The following is a 19,727-nucleotide window of genomic DNA, read 5'->3' on the forward strand; positions in this document are numbered from 1 at the left end:
CTCCTGGCTCATAAAAACTGGCCAGAAAGCATGTTAATCCTGATAGCCCCTTGGGACCTTCAGTGATTCAGTAAAGTTCTTTAAATAGATGAAGCTCCAGCTCATTTAGCAATCCCAATTTAAGCCACTTTCCAGACTGTCTGTAACTAAATGTGGTGTCTGGAAGGACCCAGAGAAGAAGTTCACATACACTGTCCATTTTCCTAAGGAATGGGTACAGCCTATGGAACTCATTCTCTCTCATTCTTCTTCCTGTGATTCCAATGGATGCTTGGCCAGCCTTCTTTCACAGGTTCGGTTGAGCATCATAAAGATATGTGGGTCATACCCAACTGTAATAAAGTGCAGCCAAGTGAGTAGGTAATAAACAGACCCCAGCCTTCTACTCAAATCTGTTTCAAAATAAGGGAATGGGTTCACACCCTTATTCAGAAGGACACATTATAGAGAGTAGACAACAACCTGTCACTGTCCTTTTACTCTGTAGTTTCCTAGCATCCAAAGGATGTGAAATATTTTGGTTTATCATCAGTCTTTCCACTTGAAATACTTTTTTCAGGTGGAGCATTTCAAAATGGAGACAACCACCTCAGTCAGGAATGCAACGTACAAGGACTAGGTAGTCATCAATAACTTTCAAGATGTTTATTGTCTTTGCCTGGATTGGGAGGTTTTCTAATTTTGAGACCTATCATTCAGCTTAGCCTTTAATCCCAGTGCTTTTAATAGAGTGATGGGAGTATTTGTTACTCACCTGTGGACATTGAGGGACGACATCCCCCAGTATTTTGATGACTTTGGTAATTGCACAAGAGACTCCAAGAGTCCCTCTTGTAAGATTTGTCCCATTGCTAGTCCATGATCACCTGGTTAGGATGCTTGCTTAGAGCCTGTAAGGGTAATTTGTTCCAGCTTGTGATCCCAGGAAGAAGTTATCTCCTATATAATCAAGTCTGGAAAAGATGGCATAATTCTGAACCCATACAGGCATGTCTGATCCAAATAAGGAGTTACACATGGTCTTCTAAATGCACAGAGGTTTGGAACCTCCTTCCATTGGTAACCTTAGAGGGGATCACCCTCCAGGTTTTACATATTTGAGGCTAGAAAACAATTCTGGCATCCTATCTATGCAGGGTAGGTAAGTTTGTACACAGGGTTTGGTTTCTACACAAGTACTTAGCAGAGTCCCTTGCTTAGACAAGGTGGGGGGGGGGGGAGACTCTAAGTGGATTTGTTCATGACAAAACTTCAGAGCAAGCTCCCTATTCGTGTCTCCCCAATCCCAGATCAGAAAGCTTGAACAGACGGAAACATTCATTTGGCTCAAGTGATCAATCTGCAAATACACATTTTGAGAAAAGTTGCCAACTGCATCATCCATATTAAGAAATAACCCTTGTTTAATGTCTACTATACAAAGTGGAAAATCTTTTGTGATTGGTGCAGTAGGAAACATGCTGATCCTAGGTGTCTCCTCTAAGTGCAGTGGCAGACTTTCTTCTCTACTGTTTAAAGAGAGAGAATGTTCAATCTCTGCTATAAAGGCTATAGTACAACCCTATTTAACATGCTCAAGTTATTCTTGGCAGTAGGATTGGTCTTCATCTCTCAGATCTTACTAAGTACTTTGAGCTGCATGTTCACCGATGCCTAGATGTGTATTTTGTGACACATGCCAAATCGCCTTGTGGACTGTTCAATGTAGTTTCTTTCAAGTACCATGCATTCAAACTGTCTTCCTGCAGTCCTTAGGATCTCCAAGTAGGAGTGAGCATCCTTGTCTGTACAGAAGGTTGTTTACTGTTCATTGGTAATTATGAATCCTTTTTTTGCCTTTTCATGCCTGGGTTTCTGGCAATGAACCAGCTGTCTTACAGTAGTGGACACTCCTACCACGATGGCAAGTGTATCAAATTTTACCTACCAAGTTTTTAGGTCATCAGCCTCCTTACCAAATAGCAAATTCGGTAAGGTGATAATGACAGGTATTACATTACTGCTATTAAAATGTTGGGTAAAACTAATTTTTGTAATGTACATCTTACCTGTCTATATTGTGAGATTCCCTCCCCCCATCCCACTCCAATGTCCTTTGAGGATGGATACATTGCATGGGTCTATGATTTGGAGGTCAGACTGGGTCTGTGTTCTTTCTTTTCTAGTTTTTCAGCACTCAGTGATTTGAAATGAGGGCTGTGTTTCTAGCCCTTTTGAGAGGTGTGTAGATAAAATAAGAGGTCACTGTTTGATGGTGTCTCCAACATGTCAGTGGTAGCATACATTTGGAGGCAAGGAGGCACACATGCCCTTTCTATCTACATGAAGATTTGGAACTGCCTTTACTGGGCAGTCTCAGAAGAGACAGCCTTCTGATTGTGACATATTCATGACAAAAGAATAGTTTGGTAGAAAGTCTGTCAAGGAAGAGAAAGATGGTCATCATGGATTCATTTCTACACCAGTCTGTTAGAGATCCCAGTGTAGACTTTGGGGTCACCACTGGTGGACTTGTTTGCACACAGGATAAACAACAAAAATCCCTTTTATGTTTCCCCAGTCCATGACCAAAGAACTTGGGCAGTGGATACATTCAGCCAGGAGTATGATTGTCTATTCACTTACACCTTCCCATCTTTCAGGATGATAGTACAAGTACTTGAGAAAGTAAGGACTTTACTGCTCAGCTCATTTTGATAACCCTTCTGTTGCCACAGTGATTGTGAGTCAGCTGTTTTCTCAACCTGCTGGTTGACCAGCTCAAGACATTACCCCAGAGGAGGTACAGCCTGTCACAGCACAGGGATCACTCCTACACAACAGCCTGCTGATTCTCAGTTTTCATGCTTGGTTAAACTATCAATATTTAGTTTAGTAGGAAACATAATAATCCTGGAATTTCCTTATCTGAGTTCAATGGCTGATATTCTCTTTCTTTTTGAAGAGAGACAATGCTCGGTTTCGACCATCAAGAGCTATAGGGCAGCCCTCTCTAACACACTCAGATATTCTAAAGTCCAGCCATCGGTTCACATCCAACCTGATCTGGTATTTCAAGCTGCAGAGACCAGTGTTTCAGTCACAATTCCTAGATGGAATCTGTCATGTTTTTGGTTTTTAACAAATACCCCCTTTGAACTCTTGAGTGAAGTTTCTTGTATGAACCTTACTCTCATTATGATTTTTCTACTCTGCTTGGTATCTCTGAGATGTCTGAGTGAGTTTCATGCCCTATCAATAGAACAGACTGTTTTTGGCATCTTGAGATGTCTGAGTGAGCCTCATGCCCTATCAATAGAACAGACTGTCTTGGTACCTCTGAGATGTCTGAGTGAGTTTCATGCCCTATCAATAGAACAGACTGTTTTTGGCATCTTGAGATGTCTGAGTGAGCTTCAGGCCCTATCAATAGAACAGACTGTCTTAGTATCTCTGAGATGTCTGAGTGAGTTTCATGCCCTATCAGTAGAACAGACTGTCTTAGTATCTCTGAGATGTCTGAGTGAGTTTCATGCCCTATCAGTAGAACAGACTGTCTTGGTATCTCTGAGATGTCTGAGTGAGTTTCATGCCCTATCAATAGAACAGACTGTCTTGGTATCTCTGAGATGTCTGAGTGAGTTTCATGCCCTATCAATAGAATAGGCTGTCTTAGTATCTCTCGGATGTCTGAGTGAGTTTCATGCCCTATCAGTAGAACAGATTGTCTGTGGTTCAGTTGCAACTATGAGTTAGCGACTCTCTTTTGCCAATCAGGGATTTTTGGGAAACCCAGCATCTGTCAGTCATGATGCTCAAAGTACAGATCCCATCATTAGGCAAATGTTCCTTTGGCAGCCTCTTAAGCTTCCATAGTTTCAGGGTGGACTTCATAAATTATTAAATTGGTTTTTCATCCACATTCCATGAAGAATCTTTCATTAGTAAAGATTAAAGCCCATGAGGTTTATATCAGTGCTACCTGCTATGCCTTTTGATGGATGGTCATATTGCCATGGAACTTTTGTTAAAAGACTAATTATAATATCTGTTTAGTCCTTAATAAATTATAATGTCTATCTAAGACTCATTATGACTGCATTTGCATCCATGTTTAATACTTTGTCACTATGACTTCTCCTGAATGAATGGTCATATCAGCATAGTAGAATTTCTTGTATTATCTTGTTTGTCCTAAATGAAGTGGTGCTCATAATGATTGGTAGAGAATCAGACTCTCAATCCATTGTTGAGGAATTACATACACACCTGGGCCACCCCAAGTTAGCTGACCTTTTGTTTTTTTGGGAAAGGAACCTATATTGCTTCTATTTCCTCTGCTTGATATGCCAGCAATGTGATAAAAGTGATGATAAGGAGACAAACCAAGCTGCATATGCCAGCAATGTGCTAAAAATGATGTTAAGAAGACAAACCAAGCTGCATATGCCAGCAGTGTGATAAAAGTGATGATAAGGAGACAAACCAAGCTGCATATGCCAGCAATGTGCTAAAAATGATGTTAAGAAGACAAACCAAGCTGCATATGCCAGCAATGTGATAAAAGTGATGATTAGGAGACAAACCAAGCTGCATATGCCTGCAGTGCGATAAAAGTGATGATAAGAAGACAAACCAAGCTGCATACGCCCGCAATGTGACAAAAGTGATGATAAGAAGACAAACCAAGCTGCATATGCCAGCAGTGTGATAAAAGTGATGATAAGAAGACAAACCAAGCTGCATATGCCTGCAGTGCGATAAAAGTGATGATAAGAAGTCAAACCAAGCTGCATATGCCCGCAATGTGATAAAAGTGATGATAAGAAGACAAACCAAGCTGCATATGCCAGCAGTGTGATAAAAGTGATGATAAGAAGACAAACCAAGCTGCATATGCCTGCAGTGTGATAAAAGTGATGATAAGAAGTCAAACCAAGCTGCATATGCCTGCAGTGCGATAAAAGTGATGATAAGAAGTCAAACCAAGCTGCATATACCAGCAGTGTGATAAAAGTGATGATAAGAAGTCAAACCAAGCTGCATATGCCTGCAGTGCGATAAAAGTGATGATAAGTCAAACCAAGCTGCATATGCCAGCAGTGTGATAAAAGTGATGATAAGAAGTCAAACCAAGCTGCATATGCCTGCAGTGCGATAAAAGTGATGATAAGAAGTCAAACCAAGCTGCATATGCCAGCAGTGTGATAAAAGTGATGATAAGAAGACAAACCAAGTTGCATATGCCTGCAGTGCGATAAAAGTGATGATAAGAAGACAAACCAAGCTGCATATGCCAGCAGTGTGATAAAAGTGATGATAAGAAGACAAACCAAGCTGCATATGCCTGCAGTGCGATAAAAGTGATGATAAGAAGTCAAACCAAGCTGCATATGCCCGCAATGTGATAAAAGTGATGATAAGAAGTCAAACCAAGCTGCATATGCCCGCAATGTGATAAAAGTGATGATAAGAAGACAAACCAAGCTGCATATGCCAGCAGTGTGATAAAAGTGATAAGAATACATAGGCCCTCAGACCAATCTTGAAATTCATGTTGTCAGTATTGACATGAAGCCTTCACTGAAGGGCTTCATATGATGTCTAGCTGATCCTAAATAAAATGATACCAATCTGACATAAAATCCATCTTGAAAATCTTATTATTTCTTACCCTGAATGGATGGTTATATCTGAATGGCTTTTCATTAAATGATTGGTGATGTGCAAATCAGAATTCCAGTAAGTCATGAAATCTTCTTATCACTTCTGCTAAACTGATGGACATAACTGCATAGGGCTTTCAGCCTATGACTTTGTACCATGTTTGCTTGTTCCTAAACGAAAATGATACCACTTAGATAGACAATATGGCCAGCAGTTTAGCATCTCACCTAGATGTAGTGGCATGAGGGTTTTAATAGAGGTTCAGATCTTCTTATGCTGTGATGTTTATCCACCTGTCTGTTACCAGAAGATGGGTTCCGTACAATAACTGGAGTTATGTATTATATCTATAGTCACCAGTCATGTGGATGAATTGGGACCAAAGTCAATGTGACTGAAGGAATGCAAAACTAGTTCCTGAATAGCAATAATGTTAGTCCTACATAACATTTCTCAACAAACTTTGTGAATGTCTTGCACCTGCATAAGGAAGGAGGCTTTTGATTTGGATTGAAAGGTCAAAGGTTAAGATCACTAACTGAAAGAAGAAACATTGTTTCTGCACAATAACATTAGTTCTGCACCACAGATATAGTCCAGAATTTATGGATGGCTTGCACTCAGGGTAAGAAAAATGCATATGATCAAAAAATTGTTTCTGCCCAAAAGGATAAGTTATTTAATTAGAGAACTATTAAACAGGGTGCACACATGAATTGTGCAGTTCACTTTGTACTAAAACAAACCCCATAAAATTGAAATTAACTTCAAACTGAGTGGTGTGCTTGCCATGATTGATCACCAACATATTACATGTCTATATGCATGAGTTAAAATCTCAATTTGACCAATGTGGGTATATGAGAAATCTTGACAGTAGCTTCCGAAGTGTTGGAGGTTAATCTTTCTGGGTCTTCTCAGGTTCTTCCTCCACCAATTACACTGGCTGCCATGTATGTCCTGTCATTGGCTGAAAATTGGGGTTCAACCCTACAATAAACCCTACAATGACAATGCAAAATGAAAATTAATTGAAGTAATGTTGTGTCTCCTGATGTCAAACCAGATTGTTGGGAACTTGAGATATTATTAATTGCCAAAATATAGACAAACACATTTTAAATACCTTTTGATGACTGCAAAATAAATACATGATCTGTCTACTTTCTGGGATTACATGGGAGAGAGAGAGGGCCTGCAGTTTCTTCAGCACCTTCTATTAAAATTGGAATGAGTATCATCATGACACATGTTTTTAATTATCTAGACTTTTCTCAAGAATTTTAACTGAAAAGCATGCAGTCCAAAGTGTCATTAAATATTAGTTTGGCAAGGATGCAACATGTACCAAACCTTTTAAGTGTATACACTCCAAAGTGTCATTAAATATTAGCTGCATGTAAAAGGAGTGTGTATTTACTAGATTTTTTTATCCATTTGGCAAGGATGCAACATGTACCAAACCTTTTAAGTGTTTACACTAGCAAATATGGTGCTGTTTAATTGAAACAATTCAAAACATATCCTTGTTCCTGATTTGCACACTGCACTCACAGTTGATGGCTAATTTAAATGTAACACATTGTCAAGGTTCATGACATTTCTTGCATGTTTTATTTGGCATTATGTATGTTACCTAAGTAAGGCATGTTTTTGTTAGATGTGTATGTGTGTGTGTGTGTGATTTGGATTTTTAACATAGCTTTCACAATTTTTCAGTCATATTGCTACAATGTCTGCAGTGTGGCAGTTTATAGTGATGTCTAGTACTGGGGCATCATGCAGCATGATGTCCCGCCCAGTCACATTATCCTGACACCAGGCCAACCAATCCTAACACTAACCTCTTAATGCTGAGTGCCTAGTGAGGCAGCTGTTAGCACCATTTTTATAAGTCTTTGGTATGACTCAGCCCAGGTTTGAACCCACAGCCTCCTGCATTTTTGTTATATGACTCAGATAATTGAAGACGTTCATGATAGTGTTCCAAAATTTCATCTAGTTACATGTACCAGAGGCTTGGGAACAGGTAGCCTAAACATGAGGCACATTCTACTTAAACTTAATGAATTAAAATAAATTCTTAAAGGAAAAAGATCCATTGACATTTTGAGATTTGTGAAAAATTTTTGAATGAAAGTTTGAATGTTGATAAACTTAATATGATGGATTTTCTTGAGAGACAATACATACAGGTAAGAGAAGTAATAGATATCATCATCTGTGTATCAAATGCTAACAACTGTATAGGGTGTAGTCATCTAAAAACAGCAGTTGAAAGCATTAGGATGTAAATTAATGTGCATCACTCAAAGACTATCCAATTCTAATTATTGTACAGACAGCATACAGACCATCCAATTTTAGTAATTGTACAAACATTGTATAGACTCACTCAAAGCCTATCCAATTCTAGTCATAATACAATGTACAGACTCACTCAAAGCCTATCCAGTTCTTGTCATTGTACAGGCAATGTACAGACCATCCAATTCTAGTCATTGTACAGACAACATACAGACCATCCAATCTTGTCATGGTAGAGACAATGTACAGACCATCCAATTCTAGTCATAGTACAATGTACAGACTCACTCAAATCCTATCCAGTTCTAGTCATTGTACAGGGAATGTACAGACCATCCAGTTCTAGTCATTGTACAAACAATGTACAGATCATCCAGTTCTAGTCATTGGAGAGACAGACCGCTCCGATGGCCTGGTGGTTAGAGCATCTGCCTCAGATGCGGGAGGTCATGTGTTCGATCCCTGGTCGAGTCATGCCATAGACTTACAAAAATGGTGCTAACAGCTACCTTGCTTGGCACTCAGCATTAAGAGGTTAGTGTTAGGACTGGTCGGCCTGGTGTCAAGATAATTTGACTAAGTGGGACATCATGCTACATGTCTGTGGCATGATGCCCGAGTGCTAGACATCAGTATAAACTGTTACATTGCAGACATCGTAGCGATATGACTGAAAAATTGTTAAAGCTACGTTAAAAATCCAAATCACACACACACACACACACACACTCATTGTAGAGACCATGTACAGGCCATCCATTTCTAGTCATTGTAGAGACAATGTACAGACCACCAAATTGAAAAAAGGTATGTATCGACAAGTTCAAAACTGAAGTGAGTGAAGCCAGGACAATGCAGAAATCACTATTGCTGGAGATATGAACATAGACCTCCTGAAATCACAACCTCAGAAATGTAAACATCTTTATAAACTATACAATTTTGAACAGGTTATCTCCCAGGCAACAGGCATTACTGCAATCAAACCATTTTTTCCCTCACATTTTTACAGACAAACCTGAAAAAATGTAATAAATACAGGTGCCAATATCTGCCATTAGTTACCACTGTTTATTCATGGTGTGTCACTAATCATGCACTGCAGTGGTCCGAATAACATAAACATTTGGAAGTTAAATACAAAGACTTCCAAAAATATACAAGATGCTTACTTGAATGAGGATCATACAGTTTGCTTACTTGGATGAGCATTGTACAGTATGCTTACTTGTGTGAGCATCATACAGTATGCTTACTTGTATGAGCATCATACAGTATGCTTACTTGGATGAGCATCATACAGTATGCTTACTTGGATGAGCATTGTACAGTATGCTTACTTGGATGAGCATCATACTTTATGCTTGCTTGGATGAATATAATACAATATGTTTACCTGAATGAGCATCATACAATAAGTTAACTTGGATGAGGATCATAGAATATGCTTATCTGGATGAGCATCATAGAGTATGATTGCTTTGTTGAGAATTGCACAAAGCATTGTACAATATGCTTACTTGGATGAGCATCATACAGTATGTTTACCTGGATGAGCATCATACTTTATGGTTGCTTGGATGAGTATTGTACAATATACTTACTTGGATAGCATCATAGAATATGCTTACTTGGATGAGCATCATTCAGTATGCTTATTTGGTTAAGTATCATACAGTATGTTTACCTGGATGAGCATCATAGAAAATGCTTACTTAGATGAGAATCATACAGTATGATTGCTTGAATGAGCATTGCACAAAGCATTGCACATTATGCTTACTTGGATGAGCATTGTACAATAATGCTTACTTGGATAAGCATCATAGAATATTGTTACTTTGATGAGCATCATACTTTATTCTTGCTTGGATAAACATCATACAGTATGCTTACTTATATAGCATCATATAATATGCTTACTTGGATGAACATCATACAGTATGCTTACTTGGTTGAGCATGGTACAGTATGCTTACCTGGATGAGCATCATACAATATGCTTACTTGGTTGAGCATTGTACAGTATGCTTACTTGAATGAGCATTGTACAGTATGTTTACTTGGATGAGTGTTGTACACTATGCTTAATTGGATGAGTATTGTACAATATGCTTACTTGGATGAGTATTGTACAGTATGCTTACTTGGATGAGTATTGTACAATATGCTTACTGGGATGAGCATAAGGTATATTTATTTGGGATTCAAGGTCATAGTTATATAAAATATGTGCCAAGGTTTTGGCATTATTTGATTTGCTTGTATTTTCTGAATCTTTAATTACACTCTCATTATACTTGGCATTATTAATAATTAAAATAAGACAATTAATTCTATGACAGCATACTTGCCTCATTGTCTCCTTGAACTTGTTTCCAAGTAATGAAAGTCTGCTTCCGTCTATTATTGAATTTTATGTAATATTAAAGTTGTTTATAGTTTAGCATTTTAGGATTAGGGGATGATGCACACTTAGCTATAAAAAATATGGATACCAAAACCAACCAGTTTTATGCCATCCAAATCCAGATGTAATCCATTAGTGTCTTTTATCCTTTTCAGATTGCTTTGGATCACACATAGTGTGTGTGTGCATGATTTAGGTTTTTTAACGTAGCTTTAACAATTTTTTAGTCTTATCGCTACGATGTCTGCAGTGTGGCAGTTTGCTGTGATGTCTAGGACTGGGGCATCATGCCACAGACATGTAGCATGATGTCCCACCCAGTTACATTATCCTGACACCAGGCTGACCAGTCCTAACACTAACCTCTTAATGCTGAGTGACAAGCAAGGCAGCTATTAGTACCATTTTTGTAAGTCTTTGGTATGACTCAGCCAGGGATCGAACCCACGACCTCCAGCATCTGAGGCAGACGTTCTAACCACTAGGCCACTGGAGCGGTTGATCACACATAGTATAATCCAGCTATAATCCATTAGCATCTTTGATCCCTTCCAAATTGCTTTTGATCACACATAGTCTAATCCAGCTATAATCCATTAGCGTCTCTGATCCTTTTCAGATTGCTTTGATCACACATAGTATAATCCAGTTATAATCCATTAGCGTCTTTGATCCCTTCCAAATTGCTTTTGATCACACATAGTCTAATCCAGCTATAATCCATTAGCGTCTTTGATTCTTTTCAGATTGCTTTTGATCACACATAGTATAATCCAGTTATAATCCATTAGCGTATTTTATCCTTTCCAAATTGCTTTTGATCACACATAATATAATCCAGTTATTAATTTCAAGCTCTTGCAATTAATGTGCCATGCTCACACTCATGTCATCATAAGAAGTCTTTACTGGAAATATACTATACTGTAAGCAAGCTGGATAAAAGCCTAGAAAAATTTATGTTCCAGATTTTTGTATAAATAATTTTGAGTATGTGGGAGATTTCAGTGAGTGATAGGAGACACACCTCATCTTAGAAGGAAACCTCTTAGAGCTGGGAGGTTCACATATATGCTGTAGTTACCAAAATATGGATGGTATGATCTTTTGGTAAGGATAAACTATCAAATTTGGTTCAAAAGGTCATGGGTCAAGGTCACATACCTGGACCAAACATTGTGGATTGCTTATACTTTGTGTAAGAAAAAATCCTGTTGTTTTGGGGTAATGAAGTAAAAGTCGAGGTAACTGATTGAAAAGAAGATAATGGTTTCTGCACAATAATATAAGTTCTATATCACAGACAAGCCAAATTTTGTTGATGACTTGTTCTTGGGGTGAGGATGGCGTATTGATTTAGGGGTCAAAAGTCAAAGGTCAGGGTCACTGTAAGTGAAGGAAGAAAAACATTTTCAGCAAACAAATTTCAGTTCTCTACATACAGAGCAGGTGTGCCATTCATAGTGCTAATCTTGCGTAATTTTTTTACCTTTTGGATTCACAGTTTTGTGATGAAAACCTTAGCTGTATTTAAAAAACTACTTAGTGAAATTTAATTTGTAGGCTGAATTGCTTGCATATTTAGATGACATCAGCAGATTTGTATACCATCATAGCAATTTGTAACATTTTTTAAAAATCAGTTTTGGTACTTTTGAGGCACTGGTTATTTTGATAGGGCAGTGGAGGTATAATCATTATACAAAACAAATATATATATAATTTTTTTTTATAGGTAAAACTTGTACAGACCCAGGAACCCCAGGTGGTACTGTGCAGAATGCAACCAGCTATGAGATTGGCCAGAAGGTTTCTTACACCTGCTCAAGAATTGGGTTTCAGCCTGACCCTCCAGGTCCAATAGAGTGTGTATATAATAGTACCAGTGGCAATGTTTCTTGGAACACAAGCAGTAGACCAGTTTGTAAAGGTAATGTCTACTTCAGAAAAGAGAAATGGAGCTTTTTCTCATATCTTTTCATTGTTGCACCAGTAAACATACAAACTAAAATAATGTGATCTGCAGTATGGATTAATCTAAAGCATGGATGTATTCTAGCTTACTGGTAGCATTGTAAATTACACTTTCTAATTGCCTGTATTCCTGACATAGAAATGTGGTAATCTATAGCATGGATATATTCTAGCTTACTGGTAGCATTGTAAATTACACTTTGTAATTGCTTGTATTCCTGACATAGAAATGTGGTAATCTGTTGGATGGATATATTCTAGCTTACTGGTAGCATTGTAAATTACACTTTCTAATTACCTGTATTCCTGACATAGAAATGTGGTAATCTATAGCATGGATATATTCTAACTTACTGGTAGCATTGTAAATTACACTTTCTAATTGCCTGTATTCCAGACATAGAAATGTGGTAATCTATAGCATGGATATATTCTAGCTTACTGGTAGCATTGTAAATTACACTTTGTAATTGCTTGTATTCCTGACATAGAAATGTGGTAATCTGTTGGATGGATATATTCCAGCTTACTGGTAGCATTGTAAATTACACTTTCTAATTACCTGTATTCCTGACATAGAAATGTGGTAATCTATAGCATGGATATATTCTAGCTTACAGATACCATTCTATTTTACACTTTGTAATGCCAGTATTTCTTCTTTCAGACATCACACCACCAATATTCACAGACTGTAATGAAGATATCTATGTAGATGTAATGGACCAAGTTGTCTTTGGGAAGTCTTTTAATGTGACAGACAATTCTGGAGGAATCAAGCAGGTCACATACAACAATGCTATTCGAGAAGGGGATGTCATATCTGTAACTACAGTACTGGTTGTCACAGCCACTGACTTTTCTGATAATAATGCTACATGTGTGAAAAACATCAGTGTAAAAGGTAGGAATATTTAACTTACATGAATTATACTATTGATTGTTAATTTCATGTGGATAACTGACAAAACAGCAATATCATTTTGATTACTTCTTCAGGTAGAGGCTAAATACATATATGGTGATTCCCTATTTCCTGGAAAAAAGTCCTCAGTTTTAATCACATTCATAGTGTAACAGATGTTTTGATAAATATTTGATAACTTTTGAGGCTCAAAATATATGAATTTTCTTCAAAAGAATCCCATTATATATGGTTCAGTGCAGAAACCCATAAGGCACTATTTAATATCAGATCTCAAAGCAAACCATTAAGGCACTATTTAATGATTTATCAGATCTCAAAGCAAACCCAAAAGGCACTATTTAATGATCTATCAGATCTCAAAGCAAACCCATAAGGCACTATTTAATGATCTATCAGATCTCAAAGCAAACCCAAAAGGCACTATTTAATGATCTATCAGATCTCAAAGCAAACCCATAAGGCACTATTTAATGATCTATCAGATCTCAAAGCAAACCCAAAAGGCACTATTTAATGATCTATCGGATCTCAAAGCAAACCCATAAGGCACTATTTAATGTTCTATCAGATCTCAAAGCAAACTCAAAAGCAGTTGGAGGTTTTATGGATTTTTCTATGATGTCTGTACCCCATGTGCAGAGCTGTTTGGGCATGCAAAAGTTCAAATTACTCAAGATTTCAAAAATCAGCCATGTGTGATAATCGCTGCAAAAATATTTAAAGTTGCACATAGAATTGTGCACTTTGCACATTGTAGTATAATTTTGAGATAAATCCTAACAGAAAAAGTAGGAACAAAGAAAATCCAGTGAATTATAAAAGTTTGGATAATCTTTCTAACAAAATGTAATATCTCAATACAAAAAAAAAACAAAACAACAAAAATACAGTCATGGGTTGACTACAAAAGTTTGAATGAAAGTCCTGTAAAATATTTATGACAAAAGACATGGGGTTCTCCAGTAGATGCCATTACATTGAACTATGCACATCGACAAATATGATGCTATTTCCAGTAGAAGACTAATATTAGATGATAGATGACAGTGCTGTCAAGCATTGCAGGAAACAAAATTACAAATTATTTTTATGTCATTGTTGGCAGCACAAAGTAGTTAAGTGCATTTTGTTTGTACAAAGAAGTGCATGTAGTGTGTACAATGTAGTGAAACAGGGAATGAAAGAAGTGATGGTTAAAACAGAAGAATTTGTGAATGATTCATTGGAAACTGGGTCAGAAGAGACCGATGTTCAAGGTAAATACTGATAAAAGATTATAACTCTTCTAGTTTTTTTCTTCCTTCATTTTTCCTTGATTTTGTCAAGGTGCGAAGATCCCTGCAGGCTGTAAATTTCTGGGCAACTTGGGTGGCTTGTTTTTGTAAGGTTTTCACCTTTACTGATCACTTTCATTTTACCTATGTCTACAATGGTTCAAGTTTTAGGCTCGGCCAGCATAGGTTTGTGAGAAAGCTTGCCACTAGCTTCTTGTGGGTTAATGGCTCTTACCAGGGGTTTTCTGGATTTTTGTTCTACCAGTTATACTGGCTGCCATGTATAGCCTATTGTGTAATGAAAAATGGCATTAAACCCATAACAAGAACAAGAACAAGTAAATTTCTGGCACCATCTCAGCATCTGTATTTGAGTGGCCATCAGCTACTGTTAGGTTAGTCGATATGTATCAATTAGACCATATAATGAGTATTTCTAGTGGATATAAGACTGAGCAATTTTATCCAAAATGGCATATTTTACATTTCTGCAAAAAAAAATTCTTAGGGACTTTAGAAATGTTGAAGAACTGATATTTTAGATCTTAAGTTCTTGAACATTTTGTCGTTTTATGTTTATGAACCATTCATGGAATGTTCAGCTGCATTTTATGAATGGTTCATGAACAAGCATTTTAGAACCAATTACTGGATAATTCAGCAATTGTTGACATTTACACAGGTTTTATAAATGATATACAAAGTGAATCAGGCATTTCACTTTATAAATGAATTATATTTCACTAATAAGTGAAATGTAAATCATTAACATACTAAACATTTATGGGAGATAAGAGTGAATTTCCACTAAATTCAATGAATTTGGGGTTCTCAAAAGACGCTTCTCACCCCTTCCATTCAAATAGTGTCATCAGTTTTATAGAATTTATACATGGAAGTGGTTTCCTGCTGCTTTGAATCACTACATTTGACACAACTTGCTCAAGAGGAAATTTTAGCATAAATAAAACAGAAAGTAATAACCATAAACATAATTTATCCCCAAGTATTAAGTACAATTTTTTTTCTCAAACATACAATGTGGGCAGAATCTGTCATTATCAAGTATACACCAAGTGAAAGCAGTTTTCAACTCATAGGTGGCAGTGTAGTGTCTTGCAGAATATGATGACCATTTCACTTCACAGTTGATTCTTTGGTGCTAAATAAATTTGTTTTAAATAAATGCTGAAAAGTCTTTATTTTAAAAGTTTGTCTGCATTATGTATTTGTCTATGTTAATGTCACTGTTTACCAATTTAGCCCCCCCCCACCACACACATACACACACGTACATATACACACACACGCACACACACACACACATGCATTGCTTTCTTCTAGCTGTGATATGCAAGATACATCAAAGTTTTTGTGTTTTGTAGTTGGTTTTGTTTTTTAAATCTTAAAATATCTTCAATGACCATGATGAAATTGTTTTGTTGTTGTCACTGATATGACTTGTTGAAATTGATAAATCTGGTGGAAAGTTATGAATTTCAGATTAAAAACAACATTGTAACACCTATGTCAAATTTTGATTGTAGTTTGCAAATAGTTTCATTGGGCTTGAGACTGTATTTTGTATGAAACTCCTAGCAAAATGACAGTGTCCATTAACTTGATTCATTTTTAAATGATAAAAGCCTAAACTCCTAGCAAAATGACAGTGTCCATTAACTTGATTCATTTTTAAATGATAAAAGCTTAAACTCCTTGCAAAATAACAGTGTCCATTAACTTGATTCATTTTTAAATGATAAAAGCCTAAACTCCTAGCAAAATGACAGTGTCCATTAACTTGATTCATTTTTAAATGATAAAAGCCTAAACTCCTAGCAAAATGAGTGTCCATTAACTTGATTCATTTTTAAATAATATAAGCCTAAACTCCTAGCAAAATGAGTGTCCATTAACTTGATTCATTTTTAAATGATAAAAGCCTAAACTCCAAGCAAAATGACAGTGTCCATTAACTTGATTCATTTTTAAATGATAAAAGCCTAATGAGGTGCTCATAAGTAATAATACTTTCTGCCTTATATAGTTGTTAACTTTAAGGCAATGTAGAATTAGATACTAGATTTTTATTACTGTATTCATTCTTTTCAAGAGTTCTCTCTGTTTTTATAACTGCTTAGAACAAGTTTCATTTTTATGGAAAACAGGGAGTGAGTTTGCAATTAAAAAGTTATGTTGTGACAGAAATAGTCTCTTTCATTCAATCATGCTGTAGATGATCATACATTTGTATTTAGTTTTCATTCAACTGCATCTTTTCTGTGCTTACACTATTGATAATTTGCATCCAGCTATTTTTATAAAATTGTCAGCAAATTTTAATGGGTGTAAAGTTTTATTTTAATGCAGTTAATGGAATTATGGATAACTTTTTTAAGAATGTTTCATGTTCAGTTTAGAAAACTCCATTTCACAGTGTTTGTCCTCCTGATTTTGGTTTCTGCAAGATACCTTCACCATAATATGTTAGATTTCATCCAGAGATGGCATGTCATTCACATTTATGAGATTTTTCAGTGTGTTTGACTTCAACCATTCCATGACATCATTTTCAGAGGTTATGGCCCCTGTTTGCTCCTCTTTACATTCAACATCATATCTTCAGATGTGATGATACTCATAACAAGCATAGCCCTGCATTCCTTACACACAGTTGGATGCCATTTTGTCTTTAAAGTGGCTGTTGTAATTGTTTCTTAGATGTTATGAGCCTATCTGCATTCCTTACACACAAGTGGATGCCATTTGGTCAGTAAAATGGCTATTGTAATTGTTTCTTAGATGTTATGAGCCTTTCTGCATTCCTTACACACAGTTGGATGCCATTTCATAAGTAAAATGGCTGTTGTAATTGTTTCTTAGATGTTATGAGCCTTTTTGCATTCTTACACACAACTGGATGCCATTTGGTCAGTAAAATGGCTGTTGTAATTGTTTTTTTAGATGTTATAAGCCTTTCTGCATTCCTTACACACAATTGGATGCCATTTCATAAGTAAAATGGCTGTTGTAATTGTTTCTTAGATGTTATGAGCCTTTCTGCATTCCTTACACACAGTTGGATACCATTTCATAAGTAAAATGGCTGTTGTAATTGTTTCTTAGATGTTATGAGCCTTTTTGCATTCTTACACACAACTGGATGCCATTTGGTCAGTAAAATGGCTGTTGTAATTGTTTTTTTAGATGTTATAAGCCTTTCTGCATTCCTTACACACAATTGGATGCCATTTGGTCAGTAAATTGGCTGTTGTAATTGTTTTTTTAGATGTTATAAGCCTTTCTGCATTCCTTACACACAATTGGATGCCATTTTGTCAGTAAAATGGCTGTTGTAATTGTTTCTTAGATGTTATGAGCCTTTTTGCATTTCTTACACACAATTGGATGCCATTTGGTCAGTAAAATGGCTGTTGTAATTGTTTTTTTAGGTGTTATGAGCCTTTCTGCATTCCTTACACACAGTTGGATGCCACTTGGTCAGTAAAATGGCTGTTGTAATTGTTTCTTTGATGTAATGAGTCTTTATAAGAAGAATGCACACTGACATTATGAAGGAAGACTTTTGAGTCCAAGGGTTTTAAAGTCTTTTCCATGTGTTCTGGCAACCATGTATGGTCATTATTCTTACATTAGTAATTCTAATAAGTATGTTTGACCAATGTGACCATGAGAACATGTCTTGTATTCTGTATTATTTCAGTTGAAACATACTCTTGTCATTCAGATGACAAAACAACGCATTGTCTACTTTCGGTCAAAACATACTCCTGTCACCCTGATGACAAAACAACCAATTGTCAACTTTCAGTCAGAACATACTCCTGTCATCCTGGTGACAAAACAACACATTGTTTACTTTAAGTCAGACCGTACGCCTGTCACCCTGATGACAAAACAACACATTGTCTACTTTCAGTCAAAACATATTCCTGTCACCCTGATGACAACACATTGTCTACTTTAAGTCAAAACATACTCCCGTCACCCTGATGACAAAACAACACATTGTCTAGTTTAAGTCAAAACATACTCCTGTCACCCTGATGACAAAACAACACATTGTCTACTTTCACTCAAAACATACTCCTGTCACCCTGATGACAAAACAACACATTGTCTACTTTCAGTCAAAACATCTTGCTGAACCAAAGCTCAGATGACACTATCACAGAGTTGGCATATGCTTGACAGAAACTGGACTCGCACAGGACATGAATTTTGCATCTGATAAATATTTAACTTTTTAATCAATGCTGATGTGAAGTTAATTTATAAATATTTTATCTTGGCTATTCTGGTTTAGTGCAACATTCAGTTTGTTCAGGATTTTAAAAGGAAATTTTCTGTACATGCTCTGTCAAAAGTTTGGTTTGAGTTTTGGTTTTGTGTCAGATTATCAGTTTGATTGAAGGCTTGCAGAGGTTAAATGATTATTACCACTTTGATTGATAGTGTTATATTTAATAAAACAAAATGTTCTGATTATGTTTTGCTCATTTCATTGCAGATAGATCCATGAAGCCAATCTTAACCTGCCCAGATTACAAGATACTGGATGTAATGAATGCTTCTTCCATTGTATACAATGTTCTGGACTTTGTCAATGTGTCAGCTGGGAATATAAAAAATATTACTCCTTCGACAGTTACTATTAATTATATGACTTACTTGTTGAACAACATGATGGAGGTCACAGTTGTAGCTGAAAATACATTTTTAACAGAGAAGACCTGTACATTCCTAGTTTCTACAAATTGTAAGTATTTCATTAGTTTCTGTGTGTGTGTGTGTGTGTGTGTGTGTGTTCATTCATAGAAGCCCCCAAATTAGGGACAGAATTCAAGTTTTTAGCTTGTTGACTGGACATATGCAAGTGGTGTTAAGAGACAAGTAATTTTTCCTGGTGCTTTCTCAAAGGACAAGTGGATTTTAAAACTGGCGTAAAGGCTATGTCATGTCATGCATTATGTCACATTAAAAACCATGGTTTTGACCTTGAAAAGGTTACAAAATTCATAAGTTTACTCATGCCATTCATTCATTTATCTTAAGTTTGGTACATTATGTTATGGTGTTGTCGATCCACTCAGTGGCCTGAATCCTTTTTATACATATTTCATTGGTTTACATACATATACAACTACCGGTAACTAGTTACATTAGT

At 36.5% G+C, this 19,727-nt stretch overlaps 1 protein-coding gene across 1 annotated transcript in view; it reads left to right on the forward strand.

Annotated features, from left to right (window-relative positions):
- The window catches only part of LOC149806279 (CUB and sushi domain-containing protein 1-like), a 155,017-nt gene that overhangs the window by 132,928 nt on the left and 2,362 nt on the right, over positions 1-19,727 (forward strand). The window contains exons 22-24 of the mRNA XM_089935547.1: positions 12,099-12,293; positions 13,005-13,241; positions 19,071-19,319. Of these exons, the coding sequence (XP_089791673.1) occupies positions 12,099-12,293; positions 13,005-13,241; positions 19,071-19,319 (681 nt within the window). The remainder of the gene's footprint in view (positions 1-12,098; positions 12,294-13,004; positions 13,242-19,070; positions 19,320-19,727) is intronic.

The sequence above is a fragment of the Sinohyriopsis cumingii genome, chromosome 2 (assembly GCF_028554795.1).
Source record: "Sinohyriopsis cumingii isolate HCF-2022 chromosome 2, ASM2855479v2, whole genome shotgun sequence".
NCBI lineage: Eukaryota > Metazoa > Mollusca > Bivalvia > Unionida > Unionidae > Sinohyriopsis > Sinohyriopsis cumingii.